The sequence below is a fragment of the Sinocyclocheilus grahami genome, unplaced genomic scaffold (genome assembly GCF_001515645.1).
Source record: "Sinocyclocheilus grahami isolate Dianchi unplaced genomic scaffold, SAMN03320097.WGS_v1.1 scaffold92.1, whole genome shotgun sequence".
NCBI classification, from domain to species: domain Eukaryota; kingdom Metazoa; phylum Chordata; class Actinopteri; order Cypriniformes; family Cyprinidae; genus Sinocyclocheilus; species Sinocyclocheilus grahami.
In genome coordinates, this window is record NW_015505271.1 from 950,658 (window position 1) to 974,110 (window position 23,453).

Consider the following 23,453-nt stretch of genomic DNA (forward strand, 5'->3'; position numbering starts at 1 on the left):
TTTATCCGTTTTTACCGAGGCGATTTAAGGTAAGTTGTAAACACCACATCTGCCGGCGCCGGCATTTTTCAAATTAACAACGGTTGTTTATGGCGACGCAAAGAATTGTGGGTTATCTGTAGCAGCGAAGGATCCACCTCATGCATCCTCTGAATTCCTGTGAAAGGTGGTCGCATTCGAAGGTCGCATTCGGAGTGTCCTACTTGCTTTTCTGAAATGAGACAGCCTCGATGACATATGCAGCCTTCGAATGCGACCTCCGGAGGACGCAGCCTTCCAACTGAGACACAGCTCATAAAACACATTATTAGACTGTTTCCCAAGGCTGCATGATATATTAAACCCATTTAAAAATAATAATTAAGCATAATTGTGAATTCACAAATGCTACGATTTAAATAATTATATGCAATGCTTTAATTATTTGCATGCGTGTAGGTTAAGTACATGCGTCACAGCGGCTCCGTTCACAGTACTGTTATCATTTACACGTGTGGAGCGTCTCAAACTCCATCTCTGCATGTTGTTGTGAGTTTGGGTTTATTATAGCCTGCGCCATTTCATCAGATTTGTAAGGTAAATCATTTATAAATCTACGCAAACTCAGGAGAATACATCGCTTTTTCAAAATAAACGCTCAAACCCTCACTCTGAGTTTACACGATTTGATGTCCACATATTCTTTTAATTACAGTGGCTATAGCATTTCTGTCCTAAAGAAATGGCCAAATATGATAGATTAAGTGGACATTTGAATTAAATGGTGCTTGGTCAATATTAAACAAGTAATTAGATCGCACAGTAATGTGTAAAGGTCATTCTTACACTATAATACTGAACTTTGATTTCAGTGATTTAGATATGAGATGGATGCACTTTACTTTTGCTTTAAAAAAAGGATTTCATAGAAATTTGGATTTCATTTGGTTCAATAAAATATAGTTTAATAAAATATTCTTAAGTAAAATTGTTGATTTTTTTGTGGGAAATTAATCGTTTAGATTCATCGATAAATTAGTCGATAGATGAATCAAAATAAAAATAGTCGTTAGTGGCAGCCCTACACGCAAACAGGAACTACGACAATTAACGTGGAACAAAGACAATGGACGCACTTCTGGAATTCAGCTATAACAGCCAGGATTCATTCAAAAGGATCAACATTTACCATGTAGAAAAGTGTGACTAGTCTTGTCAGGCTGGAACAATTAGGACATAAAGAACACTGGTCACAGTGAGAATAGGAACAACTAATAACTGAATTTGACCAAGTTAACAAGGTTTGTGGCATCAAGGATGTTTCAATGCTTTTTTAGGCAAGTAAACAAAATAGCGTCAAGTGCAACTGTCTATATATTCTGCTTTGTTTCCAGAGGTATGTTCATAAAATAATCAGTAGCTACTTATTACAATTGAATGGAAAGATATTTTGACCACAAAGAATGCACACAATTGCGACTAAAACAACACGGTAAAAAAATTGTATGAGCTATCTACTTAAAAAAAAATCATGGTAACAATATTACACATAATAATTTGAGAAGTTTTTAAGGCTTGATATTTTAATGGAATATACCTGAATAAATCATGTAAAATCTCCTAAATTATTTAATCTAACACAATGATTTTAATATCATTAGTGAAATATGCTCATTTATTTTAAGTTGATTCTCAAAAGTCCGTGATTTTGAGTAAGGCCTGTTTGTATTTGACTTTGAGTTATTTTGTACAATTAAAATACTGTATAGAGCCAAATAGCTCAAGTAGGAAAACACGTTACTGCAGTAGCATTACCAAGGCTACTGCTTATTGAACTAAGCATCATGTCTCATATTAGTACATGCAGTTATCCATAACCATAAGCTCTACTCTTCTGGTAACGATGCACAATGTAAACGATAGAAACTTCAACATAACAGAAACTCTTTCAAATGTCAAACATAACTGAACATTAAACATTAATAGATGTTTCCCTTTCCTCAAAAACACATAAAGTAGCAATATTTACTCTCCATAGCCAGTCATATGCAAAGCATGCTGGGAACTAACAATCACAGCCTAAATAAAACTGCAAAATTGAGCTAATTCTCTTAAAATAAATAGGTAGCCTTCTTTTCTTAAGTTTCCTAAAAAAATATGAGCAAAACATAATCTCTTGATTTTATTAGTGAAAAGTTCTCAATATTTTCTCTACAACACTGAACCACAATTTCTTTAAAGGGGTCCTATTATGTTTTTTCACTTTTTCAACTTTAGTTAGTCTGTAATGTTGCTGTCTGAGCATAAATAATTCTGCAAAGTTACAAAGTTCAACGTCCACTTCAAAAGGAGATATTTGATTTAACAGAAATCAATTTTCAAAAACTAAAATGAACGACTCGTTTGGACTACAACGCATATTTTCCGGGATTTGTGATATCACAAATACTGACAAATGGGACGAGACCTGGTTGAGCTGCACTAGAGAAGGCAACGAGTGTCATCACTGTGTCTGAGACACGCTAGCTTTCCCAAGCCAGATGAACTTAGAGTGGTTACAATCATCCGGGTTTAAATCACGCTCAAATTGATTTGATTTTGATGCAATATTTACACTGAAGCTCACAGGTGGCTGTGGTAAGGGGCATGACATTTCCCGACCAGGCACCAAGTGCTGCCAATCACAACACACACTGGCCCAGCTAACCAATCACAGCACATTTCGTATTTCAGAAGGCGGGCCTTCATTTGATACAGGAACTATTCGAGCCGTTCGTGCCAGACTGGGGAGAGAGGTGTTGAAATAATGTAAAATATGTGAAAAATAATGTGTTTTTCGAGCAACCTAGTATGAGAGCCTGTTCTAGTACATCCACAAAACAAAATCAAGACTTTGTAAAAGAGCATAATAGGACCCCTTTTATAAAATATACACACTATTTTTAATTATCACCTTAATTTTTTTAATGAAAATTACAAGACCCATTATTTCTATTTTACAGTGAACCAATTATTTCTACACTGATGCTTAGTGTGATTATCACATCCCAAAGGCTGTGACAAATAAAATAAATATATGTGCTGTGTGTTTCAAGTGCAGCACTGTGTTCATTTACATGCAAGCAGCTCATGATGTAAATGGTGCTCCACAAAAGCTACATCTCTGCATCTACTCTTGAGTTTCGGTCACTTATAAAGTGCATTTGGGAACGCAACATGTGCCAACCATCTTCCCAAACTTATAATGACAGACACTTATAAACCTAAAAGACTTAAATACTCCCTGTGGAGACCATATTAGTATTATAAAATAATTTTGCAGTTGTACTGTAAATTTAAATTTTTAAATTATTATTATTATTTTCTTATACTATTTTCATTTTACAGTGGATAACTACAACAATAATATTTCTTATTTTAATATTATTCAATTTAAAATATAATTATTACTCTTATTATTTTTATGCACAACCTGGAGCTTAAAAACAAAAATATTTTGAAATCACTTTTTTTCCTGAAAAATTATTTACATGAAATTGCAGGCCTGAAAGCTTCCATGATAGTGTATTATTGTGTTAACAATGATTTTGTATAAATGTGACAATCCTGGTTGGTCAATTTGTTTGTCAGTCCAGTGAGTTATTCTTGTCCAGAATAAGCTGCAACATGGACAAGCATGCCTTAAAGCTAAAGGCCATGTCATCTTCCATATAATATATTGTGTTAACAACTCTGATATTGTCAAATAAGCTCAGTTCACACCTCTGCCTTATAGTAAAGTTCACAGGCAATGCGAGACGGCCAATTCTCACCTCACCCATCTTTATTTAGAAATGCTTACAGGCTGGCACTTTGAGTAAACATGGTCAATCACTTTTAATCCCTCCATATGGAACCTGCAATCAAGACAGACTGACTCACTTAATAAAGCTTCACAAACAGGCGTCAAGGCCCTGAACTTCCATTATATAAACTACAATATTAATGGAATTAAACAGCTATACTTGATACTGCTGGTGTGACTGACAGAAAGCAAAAACTGTCTAAATAGTGCCAAGCCAAGTGTAGCTGATACAGGACTGAGCTTCCATGCAACGATTTGACTCACATTGTTATTTGCTCTGTGCTTTTTTTAGTTTGTGGATTCAATTCTGACAGGCAAATAAGACTGTTACATGAGTAAGACGGGCAGTACAATAAAGCAAGGACGATACAAAAGAATGCTGCACTTCCCTCAGCAGTCTAACGTGAATGCTTGAAAAACAAAAAAACAAGCACAGAATGAGCCTGCCCACACAAATAGTCAAAGAGAGAGAGAGTGAGCGAGCAAAGAGGAAAGTAATAGTGAGGTGGCTGCCTGTCATTGCTCTTCTTCTGCAAACTGTACAAGCTTCAATTGTTATGCAACCAATGATTTAACTCTCAAATCTAGATCTAAAATTAGTGATGATACTAGATTCCACCACAGGCAAATTTCAGCATATGTCTCCGTTACAAACACCAGAACTTCCAATTCCTGAGACCAGCACCAGCTCCAATGGGGTGTTTTGAGTCAATTATCCAATTTCCTGAAATTACCTTTGGACACACAGATGAGAGCAAATGTGTTTTAAAAAAAAGGGCCAGGATTAGGACCATGTGAAGAGAAAAGAGCGAGGGAGATGGTTTAGTCACACTGCCAGTGGCCAGGTTGGGGTTGAGGCCAAAAGTTAGTGCACAGTAATGTGTAATCAAGTGGGCAAAAAAAGGATTGATTTTAGCCCTGCTAAAGCCAGTAACTCTGACTGGGACTCCGGCCAAAGATTTTTCTGCAGGGCTGTGACACTGGTAAAGGACTTTACAGGATGAGAGGAGGGAGGGGGGAAGCAAATGGGGCAGTTTGTTACAAAAAAGGAGAGTCAACTCTATAAAAATGAAAAGACCAACTGGGGTTCCTCACACTGCCACACTGACAGATCCCTCTAGAGCAGCGATTCCCAACCAGAGGTATGTGCACCCAAGGAAGTACATGAGTAGATACTGTATTTATTACAACGTCATACATTATTTGCACACCTGCTCTTATTGATAATTTTATTTCATCTTTATAGATATAAAACTATAAAGAAATAAACCATGTAAGTGTTTGGTATGGTTCATTCATATCTGATATTTCATACTTGAGGGCCTTTGATAATAAATTCTACTATAACTGCAAATGACTTCTGTGAAATGTCCCATCTGGTTTTCATTTGCAACGTTTCTCCATGATTACCAGAACACACAGAACCTGTGAAAGACCAACAATCTCAAGTGCAACTGCATCAACACCTCTCTTGGTTTACTGAATGACTCGTTCCCAGTCTTAGAGTTTTTGCAGTGGCCTATCAGACAACTTCCCTTTTTTATAAAGTGTCTATAGATTTTCTAGAAGATTCCATCAGTGCGGCAGTCTGATGAACCCCAATCAGACTTAACAGATCCACAAAAGATTTCTGATAAGATATGAAATGTTTAGAACACTGCCAAAAACACACGTTCACTCACACACACACTAACATAGAGATCACACATCACCTTGACTGCCTCTCCATGAGTGACTCGGTCAAACACCATGTTATTGACTTTCATGATCTGGTCTCCAACTCTGAGCCCCTCTCTCTCAGCGGATGATCCCGGCTCCACCAAAGACACATAGATGCCAACTCCATGCTCTGACCCACCCCGTATGCTGAATCCCAGGCCTTCGTGGCTCTTGCTTCTTTTCAGCGTAACTTGGCGGATTTCATCAGGCGCTTCCTGCATCAGCGCTGGCGCTGTCCCCTCAGCCGTGGTGCTGAAGACAGGAGCCGCGCGAACGGATCCGTGACTAGGACCGGCCTGCTCGGACTCGTGCAGAAAGTGCACCGAGGATGCTCCTACATGCGCGTTCGTGCTGCTGATGTCTTCCGAGCACTCATGTTTGACACTGGCTGCCAGAAGATCCGTTTTCAGATAAAGCCCTTCCGATGTGTACTGGTCGAACAGCAGCTGGTCCGAGCGGGGTATAACCAGGCGCAGCATGGGTAACAGTTGGCGCTTGTTGGGTGTGTTGAGAATGACTTTGAGAGTCTGGACGAGATCAAAGACATTGCGCTTGGCGTGGTAAACGTTGAGACAGTGGATGAACTGCTCCCTTTCGAAGTCGTTGAGCAGCACGTTGAGCGCGTTGTGCAACTTCTTGACGTTAACGGAGAGCGCGCGGCCACCGGAGCCCAGGGAGTTCGTGCCCGACTTGAGAGAAGCGCGCTCTAGATCCGTGCTCATTCTCGGACACCTCAAACCCACAGGGGGATTTCACATCAGGCATTAGGAACAGAGCACGGTCACGGTCTCTTGCTAAAAACAGAAATGCACCACGATTCGTGCGTTAAACTTGTGGCGAGACCAGCCATGCTGAAGTCTTCGTTCGCTCAAACTAACAACACTAATACAGCAAAATGGCAGAATAACTAGTGCAATAAAGTTTCGAAACTTTTGATTATAAATAAAATGTGTTTAATAATAACTTTGAATGCTATATATAGTGGAAAAAGTATACTGTTCTTCCAAAGGCAAACAACAAACCCGAATTAAGTCCCGCGAGGATTTGACGTCCGTAATAGTGACTTTAATCCTTTTGGTAACACAATGTGCGAGGAGAAACGGGTGGTGAGACGTGTCCAGCACCGAGAAAGAAACAAAAAACACAGCGCGAACGTTTCGAGTTTGCCAGCTGCGCTCAGCAGAGGAGCGCGTGTGGTCAGTGTGGCTCGTTCGGATTTCTTGTCGCTACTACTACTGAATGAGACACCGACGCGGGCGCTCGGGAGGAAATGACGCACGCGCGAGGCGCCTCTGTTGCTTAGGAACAAACAACTGTGAGGAACGCATTTGGACAAACTACACCACATCTTTCCTGTGCGTGAGCTATTTTTAATGTTCAAGGCCCAATGGCCCATCGAGCTATTGACGTTAATCAATTGAAAAATAAGTCGTTTCCAAAGAGCTTTGCGCACTTAACGTGAAAGTTCTCACAGTCGAAACCACAGCCGCCTGATTTCAACTTTACAGATATGTGCCATAGGCAGATCGGTCCGTGTATCATCCTAACATTCAGTTATTCCATTCAATCTGGTAAAAGAAAAATTGTAAAACCAGTAAATGTTTCGTTTTTCTGTATGAACCAACCAAGTATTGAAACTTGGCTTTCCATGAAGAAATACACTCGAGAAATGGAAAGATGGCTCGTTTTTTCGTTTTGTTTAACAAACGGTAAACGAGATTTTGGCTCGACATCGACATCAATCCGTGTATCGTTCGATCATTCGTTTTTTTATTTAATATTGAAAATAGAAAAACGAGAAAACGGCTCATTTATTTTTTTTTTTTTCCAAAAAAACGAGAATTCAGCTTAAATTTACGTTTTTCGTTCATGGGTGGAAAAATGAATAAACAGCTTGAATATTTGATTTCTACATGTGGGCGGGAATTAAACGCCCTTTTCTGCTGATTGGTGAGTAGAAGATCAAACCATGCCTTCATCAGTTCTTCTGCAGTATCATGCAGCAGAATAATAGTTCTCCACTGCTGCAGTTGTACGGATTAATAACCCATTTTATCAATTTCAAATTTTTCATCAAACAAACAGACTAATGAATAGCTCGACACAACTTGTACCGGGGCAGAGTCTAGACAGGGCTTTCTTCTGTGTAGACCAGCGGTTCTTAAAGTGATAGGGGGTCCGAGAAATAATTAGCTTTAAGCACGTCTCGGTCTCCTTGAACATCTTTCTGGCGCATGCCACAAACATGAATCACAGGGATTACTCGTCTTTTAAAAGGCTTCATTTAGATTATTTTACATTAAATGCATCATATAAGTCACTTTGGAATAAATGACAGTAGGCCTATGTATCATGATTAAAAAAACGACTTTACAGTCTGGAAACACTTTAGGCTATAGCAAATTATTTCTCGGACCCCCTATCACTTTAATTCATTTGACTGTTTGTTTGATGAAAAAAAGATTAAATGCAGTTGCAATAAATGCGTTAAGAATCCATATAACTGCAGCAGTGGAGGACTATTATTCTGCTGCGTGATACTGCAGAAGAACTGATGAAGGCATGGTTTGATCTTCTGCTCACCAATCAGCAGAAAAGGGCGTTTAATTCCCGCCCACGTGTAGAAATCAAATATTCAAGCTGTTTATTCATTTTTCCACCCATGAACGAAAAACGAAAATTTAAGCTGAATTCTCGTTTTTTGGAGAAAAACGAAAAAACGAAAAAGGAGCCGTTTTCTAATTTTTCTACTTTCAATATTAAATAAAAAAACGAATGATCGAATGATACATCGAATGACATCTCTTATGTTGTTTGTGGTTTACAAATCGGTTTATGGCTTTAATTTTTCATTCGCGCCTGTAGGCGGCGCTGAAACGCCCCTTTCATTTGATTGGTCAAACAGCCACGTCTTCTGTACTGCGTTCATTTATACGCTGGCTGATAGTGCGGATCATTTATTACTTTTATATGTAATAATAACATTAATTATGATTCTAAAGTAGGCCCTGCCTGTTTTTCTAGGTGCCATTGACAAATACTATATCACTGGTTAATTATTAAAAGTGAAATGTTTGGGTGTTACTGTACTTTCGCTGGGCCTATTGCAGAGCTAGCCTATAAAAAGAGAGCAGGGATGAACCAGAGTCATGATACTAGTTTTAAAAGAAACAAAAGTATTTTAAAATAACGAATATTTTATATTTTAAAATATATCTCACCAAATCATTAATTCAGGTCCTATATTTGTCTGTTTTTTTTTCGCTTCCAAAACTGTATGAGATGTAAAGTAAAGTCAACTTTAAAGTATTTAAATGCACAGTATAAATTAGTGGTTTTCCAAGACCTATAGCTACACAATGGTGCCTCCCCCATTTTTAAAACATTTTTAATACAAATAGCCTAAGCATAAGTCAAAATCAAACTGTGGTACCAAACAGGACAACGTTCTTTCTTAAAACTTTAGATCAAAAACATTATTTATACATTGTTTATTAAAGCAATAAGCCCCAAGAAGTCGTGGTTTACAGTGAATTTATAACAGCTAAGGGGCGTTATTGGGCACGACGATTTTTAGAACATATTTATTTTAGTTGGGAAGATGAGCGCTGGGAAGATTAATTTATGCATTATTATCATCAATCTGCAATCAAACATAAAAGTTGCACCAGTATGTTGCTAAGGGTAACAGTGGAACATCCAATTTTGAGATCAAAAATATTTGACCTATCAATGCCGCAACTGACCAATCAGATTTAAGTATTCCAGAGTGCCGTTAAATGCAGAGAAACATCCAGAATAGTAGTGACCTCAATACATTTTTCAGTAATCATTAATGAAAAACACTTGATTATGATTAGCATCTTCCTTTAGAACACTTTAAAAAGAAACATCTCAGTGCAGATGAAATGTTAAAAGCCCTTACATTTCAGTCTTTCAGCTGATTTCTTACCCTAAGTTAAGACAGGGCAGTGAAAGTTGTTTTGAACAGATTTACAAAACGAGGGCAGTGTTTGGACGTGTGTGTGTGCTTCATTTGAGAGTGCTCCATTTATACCTGAAGTTTTTTAATCCCTTGTGTCTGCCTGGGAAAGGAGAGTAATGTCAGATCTAAAAACCCAGCTCTGCTCAAATCAGGTTGGTGTTGTGAGAACCCAGCTCTCACAGAGGCTGACTAATACTGCATATGCTGAGAAAAGCTGCATAATCCATAATGCACATTCATGTGAGTCCATGAATTGTTTTGTATAAACAATAATAATTATCCTTATTAGGCTGTCTGATGTGCTTAAAAGACATCCAGCAAGGTTTTAGGCCAGACTATGGATTTCAGCTGCTGAGGAATCTCAGTTAAATCCCACGTGTCGTCCTTTAAGATCATAAAGAGGAATTAGAAAGGTCTGTCAGCAGACATCAACAACTGATTAGTACACCAATAGCCTCACTGAGGACTATTAATGAACTCATATGGACAATGCTGCCTTTAACACTGTAATTAACTTTACTTATATATTTATCAGTTTCAAGCGTATCTGCATTGACCCAATCCACTTTTAATCTAGTGCGTTTTACTGGCACGACAGCAACAAAAGTACATTTGTTTTGCCAAAGCACTCACAGCAGCTGTATACATTGGAGCTAAATAAAATAATAAAAAATATCAATAATACAAATTAAACAAAACAGAGTGCAGCATAATAAAATAAACGTGAACAAGTACTAAACATTAAAATAAATTACAATGTAACTCTCAGTAGTTAAATGACTAAAACAGTAAATTAAAAATGATAAGGCAAGGCAAGTTTATTTATACAGCACATTTCGTACACAATGGTAATTCATAATAATTCCTAATGATAATGAGACTAAAGATTTACAGACCCTCTCAGCTGAACTTTCTTCGTCCTTCCGGGTGTCCAACCCATTGATTTACAGCCCTTTAAGATGGTGACATTGCAGCAAAAGTCTCAAATTCATTGCTAATTTGCAATTACTGCTCCTGGCATCAGTGCATGGTGGCAGAAATTAATGAACAATTAATGGGCCTAAATGAGACAATGGAGATGCTCATTGATCTTTATGCACTGTAGAAGTGAATACACTTCAGCTGTAAGTCACGCATAACTATGACTCACTTATACCAAAGACACACATACACATTCAAAAGTGCTTCAAAATGTCTGCCAGAAATTCAATCAAGTGCTGAAATACCACATATCTTCCCTCGTCCTTTCTTTCTCCCAACACGTAAGTGTGTTTGTGAGAGTGATTTAATAAAGCTGTGTGGTTGGGATGGTTTAACCTAATTTGAGTAATTCTTGTTCTCTTGACTTCAAATTGAGACTCCAGGGGGAACTGCACCATCACAGTTGGCTGTTTTCTGCTCTCCACTTTCTGGAAAAAGAGTCCCACATTATCTTTTGAGTACAAAGCAAGTGATGTACTGAATAAACAACTAACTTTTATGATGGGTTGTGCAGTCAAGGCCATTAAATTGCAGCCATTGGCTGTGCTACACAAATACAGTTCACTTACATCTCCTATATATATATATATATATATATATATATATATATATATATATATATATAAATGAATTACAGAAGGTTTTGACGCTGAAACTTGTTAAACTGTTAACCCTGACACCTATACAACACCATTTACAACAGCTCATAAACCCAACACAAAATGTCACTCTTTAACAAATAAAACCAGGGACAGAAGGTAGGAGGGGAAGAACTGATCGGTAAACATTGGGTCAGAATGTGGCTTTGATTAATTGTATAATGTTTAATGGGAATTGTGGGAAATGTGCATCACGCTGGGCTCTGCCAACCCCATAATTACCGCAATATAAAAGAGCAGAGGGATTGTATGCTGCAGTGCCATGCCCCAGTGCCCAGTCTGACAGAGCACACCACGCCATTAAACACTGCATTACGGATACCTCGCTGAGGTGTATTCAGCTCTCACTACAGGACAGGGGTGATTTAAAAGCCATTTTATGACATCTGACCAAGTTGGAAATAAAATCTGCCAGCGCTGTGTATTGTATGGGTGTGATGCAAGTTAAATCATCTCGTTCTGCTGCACCGCTGTTCAGTTTGTATATGATAGATAGATACTATGTCAGCTGCAGGTTAAGAAGAGGTGGGTGGCAATGATGTAAACTAAAGCTGGCGTCCCATGGAGCACTATTTAAAACTCTGGAGTTGGCCTTTAGCCGCCCTGTTTTGTGATCTCAAAAAGTACCTGAAATTCTCCCTTTTCTAATAATATTAAATGAACTCACTCTGTAAAGAGTGCCAGGAGTTTCCAGTTGGCATCTAATTTACACAGAATTTGGATGTTCCAGTACCATTATACATAATACATTTTAGACATCTTAAATTCCCAAATGATATTATTTTCCAGTTAAAAGCACTTAAAGAGAGTTGTAATCTCATTAATGGAAAAATATATCAAGGAGATGTTATTATGGAAAATCTTTTTTAAACAACTTTGGAACAGGAAAAAAATATGGAGAGGGGAATTATTTTGATTTCATCTTTCAAAAGTTATGCTCAAAAGGTATTGGGAAGTCACATTTTGGCATACAGAAAAAAACTTTGGATAAATGCTGTAATTTTTAACAGATGGACCCCTCAAGAGTGTTGATGCACATGAGAAAGTTCTTATTCACTGAAGGCTAATACAGCCACTGTAGATGTTTAGAGGCTGTGTCAATCTGTTGATGCCAGACTGATGCTGTCTGTATCCTGATGAGCAAAACTTCGAGGGAAGATGCCGATATTTCCAGCAACATGCCCTTCTAACCATTCATCATTCACTGCAAAATGGAAAAAAAAATACTTTTCTTACCCCATCATTACTGTGTAAAATTATTAACAAAATAATAACAAAAAGATTCCCCTGTGTTTATGTACCTTCACTGAGAATGTCAATTGTGTCACCTTCACTGAATTCCAAATCCTCTGGGCCTTGTGCATTGTAGTCATACAGTGCCACCATCTGATAGAGAATAGTCCTGTTTACCAGAGGGTCCTCGTTCTTGGGACAAGATAGATAAAAACAGGAAGTTGGAAGTCGGCAAATATTACAAACTGCTAAATTGGCGTAACATTCATTCATAATAGAACAAAGTTCAAAATTCATGGTGTTTTTTTTTTTTGTAACCTCACAGTTTCATAAAAAGGTAAACCTTTTATAGGTTGATTTCCACAGTAAACACTGTGACTTGGTGGTACTTTCAAAGCACTGCACTGTTTGGGCATACAGACCAGCAACACTAGCTCAACCATTGACATGAATTTTTGGTAAGACAATCTAACCAAACTAGATTTTTGAGAGCTTTCAGTCAAAAATGGCAATTAGTTTACCTGACACCAAATTTGGGCATGTCCTGATTCAGCCACACCCTCCAGGCTATCCAGTCTATCATCACCATTTAATGGAGTTAGTGCTCTGGTGCCATTCCTTCTGTGTCTGTGAGAGAAAGTAGTAGCATGTGTTAGGGATGGTGTGGGGGTTTGTACAATGGGAAAATGTGACCAGAGTTCTAACATACTTTAATGCTAAGAATTTAAGGCAACTAAAAACAGGCCAACCAGACTGCAGGTCTGCGATATTACCTGAGGCGAACGGTCGTTGCAGGCTGTCCTAATTTCTGAGCGATTTTGTCTTGCAGATCCCAGAAAGAAGTTTCTAAAGGGACTCTCAGAGCCATGGTGTATGTATAGTGCACCTTGACTATGGCTGATCCAGGCTCCTGAGGTGAAGTTTGGGCCTGAGAAATGGGGGGTGGAGGTTACGGCTGAGAAAAGTTACATGTGATCAGTTCACTGGAAGTATAAGCCAAGTGAATGTGAAGTTACAATACAAGAACTTGTAAAAAAGTTGTCCCCCAATTTCAAATACCCCTTTTCGCCATTATAAAGTTCTATCATGTGCACAAGATATTTGCATATTCAGATATAAGTATTGCCACAAGGCAATCAGGTTTCTCTGCCAGACAGTGGCCTCAAATAGTCCCCTTTTCAAATTTTATCAGCTTTCTTTTGCTCCCTTGGGTGTATGTCTGACTGAATCAGGCCAAATCAAAGGCCTGCTGCCTCAACATTCCACTCCACTTCATGTGAGTCACAAAACTCATTCAAAAGATCTCATCTCACACAAAAGATCAACCATGACGGCCACTGCATTAATCATGCTCTGCTTCCATTTCCATCTACAGTACATGATACTGTCAGAAATCTAGCTTTCAGGCTTGACATATTGGATAAGATAAGATAAGATAAAAGCACAGAGGATGTAACCAAATATTTAAGATTAGGGGGCACCACTTTTTAAAAGACCACAAATCATAATTTTACTTTAATTTATTGAACATAACTAATTAAAGTTTGTTTAAAAGACACTTAATATTCAGTAATATAATTGATTATTATTGATTATTGAACAAAACTTGAACTGAATTGAGCTGAAATATTGACACTATTCTAAAAGCTGCTTTTTAGCGGAATCAAAATGTTTATATTGGTTAACAAAACTGAATATTTTTTTTATAAATAATGAACTTTGCACAGTTATTGAACTGAACCGAATCAACACTGACTGGAGCTGAATAATGACACTATTGTCTTTTACAGCAGAATTTGGATTTGTCTTACATTTGACAAAGTTGGCATCACTGATTCTGGTACTTCCCTGTTTAATACTGCAGCTGCTTTGAAACTCTATATAAAGCGCTATATAAATAAACGTGACTTGACTTAAAGTTTTTAATTAATGGTAGAAAAATTACAACCATAATTGGGTGAAATAAAATGTTGGAGTTTCCATTCTAAAGGGATCACTGCTGTGTTCTGTCACAAGGTCAGCATTTTTTCATCCGTTTCAAGTGTATTTCGTTACTCACCTGCTGCGTAGGGATGTGGGTGGAGTTGTCGGTTGTAGGAGGAGTTGTGTGGGCAGTGCCGGCATAGGAGGAGTGCAACTCTACAGGAGAGAGAATGAAACTTACATTCTTCAGAATACTGGTACAGTCATTTTTGCTTTTTATTTTTAGGACAGCTAAAGGAGAGACAGGAAATGATAACTGCACATAAGTGCATCATGCAACATGTTGGAGCATGTGCTGTATTTAAACAATGCCACTGCATTCCACTGCATTTTAAATAATGACATCTATCAAATTTAAAAAAAGAGAAAGTTCAGTGATTGTGATATTTTCTTTCATTTTTTTTATAATAATGAAAACTAATAATAAATAACTTTAGCCATTAACAAACAGTTTCCTTTTGAATGTGAATTATTTTCTGTACCTAATGACCGTTGAGATGGACCTTGGGGTCGATTTGGGGGTTTTAGAGCTGGTGGATATGGGATGCCATTGGCGAGTTCCTTCAAAGGAATATGCAGAGAAAATCACTCAGTATGCTATTGCCAATAACAACTTTAATTCAGATATTGAACATCAGAGGCTGAAGAACAAGGTCACTGATTCTACAGTATGCCAAGCAAGGAAATGAAGATCCCCTTTCTTGCTCAATTAATCTTCAAATCTCTGGCAGAAGTGGTAACAAGAGGCTACAAACTTTTAAACCATTTGTATTTTCAGGATTGCCTTTCTTTTTCTTACAACGATACTGAAAGTGACAAAGTGTGCTGAGGCAAAGCGCAGTCTTTGCCAAATCTCTGTGGTTTGCAGAGTGTGTAAGCACATTTTAAAACTAGAATTAAAAAGCTTTTAAAGCTGTCTGCATTCATAAAGTTCAACAAATCTAAGAGAAAAGCTGGGTAAGACTTGGCATATAACAAGACACTATTAAAATCCATAAAGAACACATTGTGGGAAATGAAAAAGGTCATTACAAGGAAGTTAAAAAAACAAACAAAGGAACACTTACAATTCGCTTGTTTTTACCCTTGTTTTTCTTGCCCATCGGTTCAAGCAGGAAACTGGGAACCAGACCTCTCTGACATTTTTTAAGTAAAAAAAGAAGAAATATCCCAGTTGTTATTCTATATTCTGTCAATCGTTTAATATCATTTCACATTGATGACGCCACTGTCAGAAACATAATTAGAAAGCGAGACTATTGTCATAAGTCGAAAAACATTCAATGTGCCTCCAAATCCAAACAAATTCTCTGTAATAGTCCATCACATTCTAGAAAGAAAGAGTATCCCACCTTTCCATCATAAATGAGTACTGCCAGACCGTCCTTGTCATCATCACTGTACAAAAACACTTCTGCTCCTGCAGGCACCGATAGCTCCCCTGCCCCTTTCGCCACATATGCGCTCTTCGTTATCATGTAACGAGAGTCCCTATGCAGGAATAATATATTCAGCTTAATTAGAAGGCCTTTTTTGTGCTTAAAGTTGGCTTAAAATTAGTGCAGTATATTATGTCAGTGTATTAAGCTGATCTTAATATTTACTGAATATTAAATACTTACTGGCCATCTTCTACCTTTGGCTCATAGTACCCTGGTTTCTGCAGGAACATACAAAATCAGTACAGTTTTGTTAGAAAGCAAACATTGGTGAAAAAGGCAGGACAACATTTGGAGGTTGGTGTATCACAGGTAGCAACTGTACCTGTGGTCTGAGAGGATCAAAGCCTCTGAAGTCATCATTTGGAATCAAAGAAGAGATGACCTGAGAGAAGAAGAGTTTAGTTTCAGTAAACATTTCTCAAATTATAGTGCGTAGAGTGTTTATGCGATTAAAATTATTTTGGGGGAAAAGATATAAAATCAAAAACTGCAGATGCATATAATTTTGGGCAGCTTTTAAGTTCGTACATACACATATTTCTATATTTTCAACAGATTTTCAACTATTCTCAACCAGAGGCCCAGGAATAGCTTTTAAAGCAACTGTACAGTGTGAACATGCAAGTCACCTTAGCTTCACCCAAGAAGTCCCTCGGTTTAAGCTGGTCTACCTCCTGTTTCCTGGGACGGAAAACTTCACCCTCAGGAACCAGGAGAGGCTCCAAAACCTCTCTCCTCTGGGAATAGAATGGACAGAAAAATTACACGATTAAAGGACAAAGCACAGACTGCAGAAATCATTACAATCTTCTGCACTCAGTGATACATTATCTGTAAAAGGGCAATCAAAATGTAGCGATGGATGTCTTGCACTATGAAATAAATTTGCAATTTGTTAATTAAATGATCACATAAGTCTTACAGAAATAGCCTCTAGAGCTGTGTCTATCAGGTTGCTCCGGCCCGCTCCTCTCTCCTGTGAGGCCGCCATCAAAATTTCTCTGGCTTTGTCCCATTGTTGCAGTCTAGAGTGGACGGCAGCTGCATTATAAACGACCTAAGATTAAAAAAAAAAAAAAACAAGTTACACACACTGTTCATTACATTACATCAATAGGACAATAATTGTGTTTTTAACTGTCATAATATTAAATGTTTCTTTAGCAGCAAATCAGCATATTAGAATGATTATTGAAGGATCATGTAACACTAAAGACTGAAATAATGGCATTTTAAAATACATTGAAATAGAAAACAGTTATTTTAAAATTGTAATAACCTTTCACAATATTAGTGATTTCACTGTATTTCTGAATTCTTTCAAAAACATAAAACTGACCACAAACTTTCGAACAGTAGTGTGTTTTATGTATACACACTTAAAGTATTATATGATTTTTTTTATTACTGCCCTCTTGGGGAAATGTAAAATGACTCATTTCCTTGAACAGTACCCTCCATCACCTATTATTCTTCCAAGAAAATCACATGAACCATACCTATAGTACATATTCCTCATGTCTAACAATGGACTAGTGGTGCAAATTTAGCATGCGGCGGTCATACATTGACTCTGTGAAACTTCTACAAAGCGACATTGTCTATTTTTCAGCTAATAGACATTTGCGGAATAGAAAGGTTGTTTAATCCGTTCAGGATAACCTGAGCTAAGAATGCTAGATATTTCTTATCATCGTTCAGTCTGGCATTTAGCATTGCATAACCATGGAGCTTTTTTTTTGTGATGGCCTCACAGGAGTTGACACAAGGCTAGATGGAAAATGTCAACAATTTTCCAAGTCACAATTCAATGTTAACAAATAAAATGTACAATAAACCCAAACGATCATACTTTTATATTATGGTTTTGTTTTAACTGGTTTTGCACATACAGAGAGAAATATGCTTATGTTCTGACCTGCCAGCTATACATTTTATAGCGAAGACCCAGCTGTTTGTAGTCAATAACAGGATTTTCCCTCATGTATTTCTGAGCCCATATACAATCAGTCAATGCCTCCTCCAGCCTGGTGTTAGGAAAAAGTGACACAGATAGAAAGGGAAAGAGAATGAGGCAGGGAGAGAGCAAGAGAACAAAGAGCCAGTGTCAGATCAAAGTGAAGCAACTGTCCAGAACATCAACTTTAAACAAAAGAGGTCAATGTTTAAGATGTTTGTGTTGCATCACACTGTGGCGTACCAGACAGACTAGTCTGTTCGTTCATAGAGAGCTACAGCATGTAAACAGAGTATCCTCACCTGTTTGCCATCATATGAACAGCAGACCTCTGAAAAAATCCCACGGCAAGACATGAATCCTTTGCGATTACCTGGTCGAGAGCCTAAAAGGCATCATTTGACATCGTCAAAGACATTTCCAAATTTTTTAATTTTTATCAAACAAAACCATAATTACATGACCAGTACAGTTCATATTTTTTGCTACCTTGAAATAACTAAATTATTAACTAAACAAGGGGCCACAAGGGAGTACTAGACGAACCGTGGAAATGTTCAGAGAAAAACAGTGTAAAAATTTACAAAATAATAAATGATATTTCTTTTAATTTGTTTGAAAAAAGAAGACAAATAAAGCATTAAAATAATCTAAAATACATTTTTAAAAAATCTATATATTTCTTATTTTAATGTACCTTTACTAACATTTTTTTTTTTTTTTAAGAAATGAAATTTCTATATCTGGAAACTTCTAAAAAATAAAACAAATAAATTCATTTCATTAAAAAAAGATTCAAACAGATATAATAACATTAGTTATAATACTATAGTAAATAGAAAAAATGTAATGTAACATAATAAAAACTAAATATTTTCAAAATAATATTTTACACATTTATAATAATCATTTTCACATTGTAAACTGGGACTTCATACATTCAAATATACAGCTGCCTTTTAAAGTTTAGGATGGCACAAGGATGATCATATTTGAGAGTCTATGGAATCTAAAAGATTGAAAACCCCTGAACTAAACTATAGCTCTTGAAAATACTGTTTAACAACCAAAGACAATGATAACTGTATTGGTTTATTGCTACAGATACATTTCTATCATCTCTTACATGCGTAATTGCTAAACTTGTGGTTGTACCTTGATGGCCAAGTCCACTTGACCTAGGGCAATGTGTGTCGAAGCAACCACAAACATAGTGCGACAGTTGTGATCTGTGATCTGGTTGAGTTTAGTGAGAGCACCCTGCCAGTCCCGGCTGTCTATTGCCCGCACAGCCTCATCCCACAGCCTGATCAACTCTATGTACAGCATGGCCCTCTAGAACACAACAAAAATAATCAACTGTAATTTTTATAATCACTATATACCAAGCTGTACTGAGAAAACACCATAGTTTGGTCACTAATAACTTGGAATGAAAAGACTGAATGTGACAGCTGCCTGCAAATACAAGTGAGACTAGCTATGCAGGTTCTTGTAAGACAATAAAACCATAAAGCAAAAACCTAATACTAGTACAATGACCGACACTTACCACTGCATAGAAACTGACAGAGATAAGTCAGGAACTTGGATTGCTTTCTAGAAGTGATCGACCATTGAAAAGTGAGTGCGCCTCCTGAACAGGTGTAAGCCAGAGTTCTTAAGTGAACTCACAGGGAAGTGATATTTGTAGTGTGACACACAGCTGTGGTTCCCTCCCACTTGCCACAGGCCATCAGGAAGTCCTGCATTCCCAGGAGAGAGAGAGAGAGGCTTGCTGAGCAGCAGGTAGGGCACGTACGCAAAGGCTCAATTAAACAAAAAGGTATTGAGTAAGTCAAGGAAATAGAAGAAAGAAAACTTGCACATTTACACACTAGCAAATACAGCACAATAAGGACAGAAACTAGAAAAGCTGTCTTGCCAAGGGCTACGTGGAAGCACTTCATTATTGCCTAACATCTATTGTAATTTAGAAACAGTCAAGAAAAAGACTGAAGGGAGGAAATCCCAGTATTACTGTATTACAATTTTTACAAGTTTACAGCTTTAGATTTCCCCCAAATAAGAGAGGACTTAAGGTTAACGTTACATTTACAATTTCACAGTATCTTAAAAAAAAAAAAAAAGGAAATGGGGATATATTGTGCTGTTTTGACATATCTGTAGCACATTTGTTAAGATATATGTAGACATCATAATAAACTATCTGAGATACAAGTAAAATATCCAGGAGAGTGCAAATCTACTCTAATTGAACCTGGACAGCAGATGGCGCTACAGATGTTTTTTTAAAAATCCATCAAGGGCCCCTCCAGTTTTCTTATGGTATATAAATAATATGATATGGTATATAATGGTAATTATAAATAAAAAGATGCAAACAGGTTTGTAGTCTAAAACCCAGAAGACAATTAAAATGTTTATATTACTTGTACATCTAAAAAAAAAAAAATACATTGCTTTACATTTTGTTCTATTACTACATGAATTGAACACAGAAATACTACAAAATTTGAAGCATATGTGTTTTCCTTCTTATTCTGGTTTATTGGCCATTGACACCGTATGATTAAGCTGAGTGTTAGAAAAATAAGTTGCTAAACAAGGCCCAGCTTTCTGGGTCAAATGGAGCAAACCGTATTGGTTTTTCGCTCGTGAACAAATCGGGGTTTGTGAATTAATCTTTAAAATGAACAAATCATTTTGATTTTAATGCTGACAATGTGAATGATCCAACGACTCACTCAAAACACACAAAAGACACATGTCGCCACCTTGTGGTACGTAACATGTAAACTGCAGAAATAGTCACTGAACAAAGTAGTAAACAAATCCTAATCCTAATCCTAATCCCAGTGAATTGATAAAAAAATCACTAGGAGTCACTTATTTTTTAATGCGGAAGTAAGCTGTTCTCTGTGAATGTGCGAGACTTCTGCTTCATTAGCTGGGGTATGGAAATAACGAAAAGAATAACAAAGCGTAATAAACGGTAAAATTGTTAATGCTACAACCCAGTGTGTTTATAATTAATACAATAGATTAAAATAATATGGTAAGAAACACCAGTCTGCGAAATCAAGCAGGAAAACGAGCGGTTTTGTACAGCTAAAAATAGCTGGAGGTAGATGACACCGGAAGCCAGACATTTACAAATGGCCGCGCCCGCTCCAACCATCAGGGTTGGACTAACTGACTGAGTAACAGTTAAAACAGAGTCAGAACACAAACAAACCTATAATAGTCTAGATAAAATATTATGGATCACATTTGCAGTTCTCACTTCTCGTGAGAAATAATAAACTCTCTGACAAGTCACATGACCGCTGACATGATAAACTTCTCGCGATCATAACAATTAAATATCACATTTAGATAATGTTTTCCGCATTGTGAATTAGTGCGGAGCTTTGGAAATCTTTGGAAAACAAAGATTGAGATTTTCCCCCCCTTAAAATCGTGTGATACTTGGAATGTATTTATTTATTTAGGAAGGACCTGGTTATGCTCATTCGTTAAAAGAGGATTTATTGACTTTTGTGATGTAGCTATCTGACCTTTTTGTAGGTCAGTCATTCTTGAGAAGTGGGACAAAACGGGGTGCAAAATTGAAAAAATAAAACCTTGTACTCAGATAAGTGAAACTACATTTATGTATCTTATTATTGTCATTTTGCATTATTGACACTATTTTCCTAATTAATGCTGTTCAGTTGCTTTGTCACAATCTGTATTGTTAAAAGCGCTATATAAATAAAGGTGACTTGACTTGACTTGACTTGACATCGGACGGTGTTGACAAATTTGCCATTTCTTTCACAAAACCAAAATGGAGTTCATGTAGTAGCCATTTTCTTTTTTTCTGTTGATGCTAGATGCTAATGGAACCTGTTTCAGGAGAATACAATTATCTAAATAATTCAAATAATTTCCTCAGAAATTGGAAGATGGTGTTGACATATCATGGCTGTGACACAGGAAATATTAACATTAGGATTTAAAATATTCTAAAACTATGAAACTTAGCAGAGCCTGTCTGACACTGATGTACTCTGCAGAGGTGAACTGTGGCAAGAGGGTCCTTTAGAGTGACAGCTGCCCCTGATATTCCCTGATTTTATTACATTTTATTGAATGTCTGACGGTGTTGACAAAAAGTGGGGACGCAACTTTCAAATCTTATGAAACATGCATGTGTCTTTAAAAAACAACCTTGCTTTGATAGGAGATACATTTGTATCCATTTTATTGCATATGAATGATTGAACCCTTCTCTGTGGACACACTGTTTTAGATGTAATGAGAGGACATTAAGAAACACAGATTTGGTATAAGAATGAGAAAATGGGGTTGAAGGTGATAATTGTGTTAAATACATTCTATTATTAATCCCTCATGACATTTAAAATTGAAAATATATATATATTTTTAAAGCTAATAGCAGTTACCATTGCTGGACCTGTTTTGTCCCACGTCTCAAGAATGACTGAGGTACGTTTTTGAAGCATTTCATAATAATAATAATAATGATGATGATAATAATAATAATTATTATTATTGCCTGTCACTTATTTTAAGTCGTGAAAACGTTTACTTTGAAATGGTTCTGATTTCAAGGAAGAGTATTTCAAGGAAGAGTATTTTAGAGAAGAGTATTTTAATCAAGTTTTAGACCACTTCAGTTACAACAGCCTTGGCAATGGCACTTATGATCAGCGCTACCTTATTACAGGTTAAAATCTGCCTCACTATCATACTGTTAGAACTTTTATTATCTTTTTAAATTATATCCATACTGAGTGAGTGCATTGTGTGTTAATTGTAGATCAGTACTGGAAGAAAGGCAATGGACCCATTTTCTTCTACACTGGCAATGAAGGGGACACATGGGAGTTTGCACTGAATTCAGGGTTCATCACAGAGCTGGCAGCAGAGCAGGGAGCCCTGGTGATATTTGCTGAGCATGTAAGATTTTCATGTAACTGTTGAATCTTATGACCATGGAAGGAGTTAGACAAATTGGGACGGTTCTCTCAGATGCCAGGTTTATGCAGTCATACAATCGTGGCCTAATGGTTAGAGACTCAGACTCGTGACCCAAAGGTTGCGGGTTCGAGTCTCGTACCGGCAGGGATTGTGGGTGGGGGGAGTGAATGTGCAGCGCTCTCTCCCACCTTCAATACCACGACTGAGGTGCCCTTGAGCAAGGCACCGAACCCCCAACTGCTCCCCGGGCGCCGCAGCATTAATGGCTGCCCACTGCTCCGGGTGTGTGTTCACGGTGTGTGTTCACTGCTGTGTGTGTGCACTAAGGATGGGTTAAATGCAGATGCAGCACTACTAGTATGGGTAACCATACTTGGCCACACATCACTCACTCACTCACTCACTCACAATCTATACCTTTAAACTCTAGAGGTACTATGGAAAATCTCTTGGGAAGGATTAATTTAACATCCCTGAGGTGGGGCTGTTGACGGTGGAGCAGGCCCTGGCTGACTATGCGGTCATGATCACAGAGCTGAAGAAGGAACTAGGAGCTCAGAAATGTCCCGTCATCGTCTTTGGTGGAAGGTGGGGTCTCAGTGAGCTTTTTATTTGATTGAGAACTAATATTTAGCCATGTACCCATCATCCTCTTGACAGATATATATATATATATATATAT

The 23,453-nt window shown here is 37.4% G+C and overlaps 2 protein-coding genes and 1 pseudogene across 3 annotated transcripts in view; 1 reads left to right on the forward strand and 2 right to left on the reverse strand.

Annotated features, from left to right (window-relative positions):
- Positions 1-3,815: 3,815 nt before the first annotated feature.
- On the reverse strand, positions 3,816-6,739 carry LOC107587323 (whirlin-like). 2 transcript variants are annotated; one of them, XM_016275047.1, is made up of 3 exons: positions 6,565-6,739; positions 5,536-6,336; positions 3,816-3,875 (listed from the first exon to the last, which is right to left on the reverse strand). In XM_016275047.1, the coding sequence occupies exons 2-3, from the start codon at positions 6,262-6,264 to the stop codon at positions 3,846-3,848; spliced, it is 759 nt and encodes a 252-aa protein (XP_016130533.1). In that variant the 5' UTR covers positions 6,265-6,336; positions 6,565-6,739; the 3' UTR covers positions 3,816-3,845. The 2 variants fall into 2 exon arrangements, with proteins under 2 accessions (XP_016130533.1, XP_016130532.1); XM_016275046.1 differs by lacking the exon at positions 6,565-6,739 and having other exon boundaries at positions 5,536-6,459.
- Positions 6,740-12,075: 5,336 nt separating this feature from the next.
- The window catches only part of LOC107587322 (neutrophil cytosol factor 2-like), a 14,573-nt gene continuing 3,195 nt past the window's right edge, over positions 12,076-23,453 (reverse strand). The window contains exons 2-17 of the mRNA XM_016275045.1: positions 19,335-19,527; positions 18,938-19,117; positions 18,085-18,167; positions 17,744-17,852; positions 16,748-16,882; positions 16,455-16,562; positions 16,148-16,207; positions 16,006-16,043; positions 15,736-15,874; positions 15,451-15,519; positions 14,866-14,944; positions 14,460-14,539; positions 13,174-13,328; positions 12,922-13,027; positions 12,469-12,592; positions 12,076-12,371 (exon numbers count right to left, since the gene is read on the reverse strand). Of these exons, the coding sequence (XP_016130531.1) occupies positions 12,265-12,371; positions 12,469-12,592; positions 12,922-13,027; positions 13,174-13,328; positions 14,460-14,539; positions 14,866-14,944; positions 15,451-15,519; positions 15,736-15,874; positions 16,006-16,043; positions 16,148-16,207; positions 16,455-16,562; positions 16,748-16,882; positions 17,744-17,852; positions 18,085-18,167; positions 18,938-19,111 (1,566 nt within the window). The 5' untranslated portion in view covers positions 19,112-19,117; positions 19,335-19,527 and the 3' untranslated portion in view covers positions 12,076-12,264. The remainder of the gene's footprint in view (positions 12,372-12,468; positions 12,593-12,921; positions 13,028-13,173; positions 13,329-14,459; positions 14,540-14,865; positions 14,945-15,450; positions 15,520-15,735; positions 15,875-16,005; positions 16,044-16,147; positions 16,208-16,454; positions 16,563-16,747; positions 16,883-17,743; positions 17,853-18,084; positions 18,168-18,937; positions 19,118-19,334; positions 19,528-23,453) is intronic.
- The window catches only part of LOC107587424 (dipeptidyl peptidase 2-like), a 5,369-nt pseudogene continuing 4,183 nt past the window's right edge, over positions 22,268-23,453 (forward strand).

Excerpts from the sequence above, each read along its gene's own strand:
- LOC107587323 (XM_016275047.1), bottom strand. The coding sequence starts at position 6,264 with ATGAGCACGGATCTAGAGCGCGCTTCTCTCAAGTCGGGCACGAACTCC. Across the intron at positions 3,876-5,535 it reads CTCATGGAGAGGCAGTCAAG|GTTCCATATGGAGGGATTAA; the intron begins GTGATGTGTGAT and ends TCTTGATTGCAG.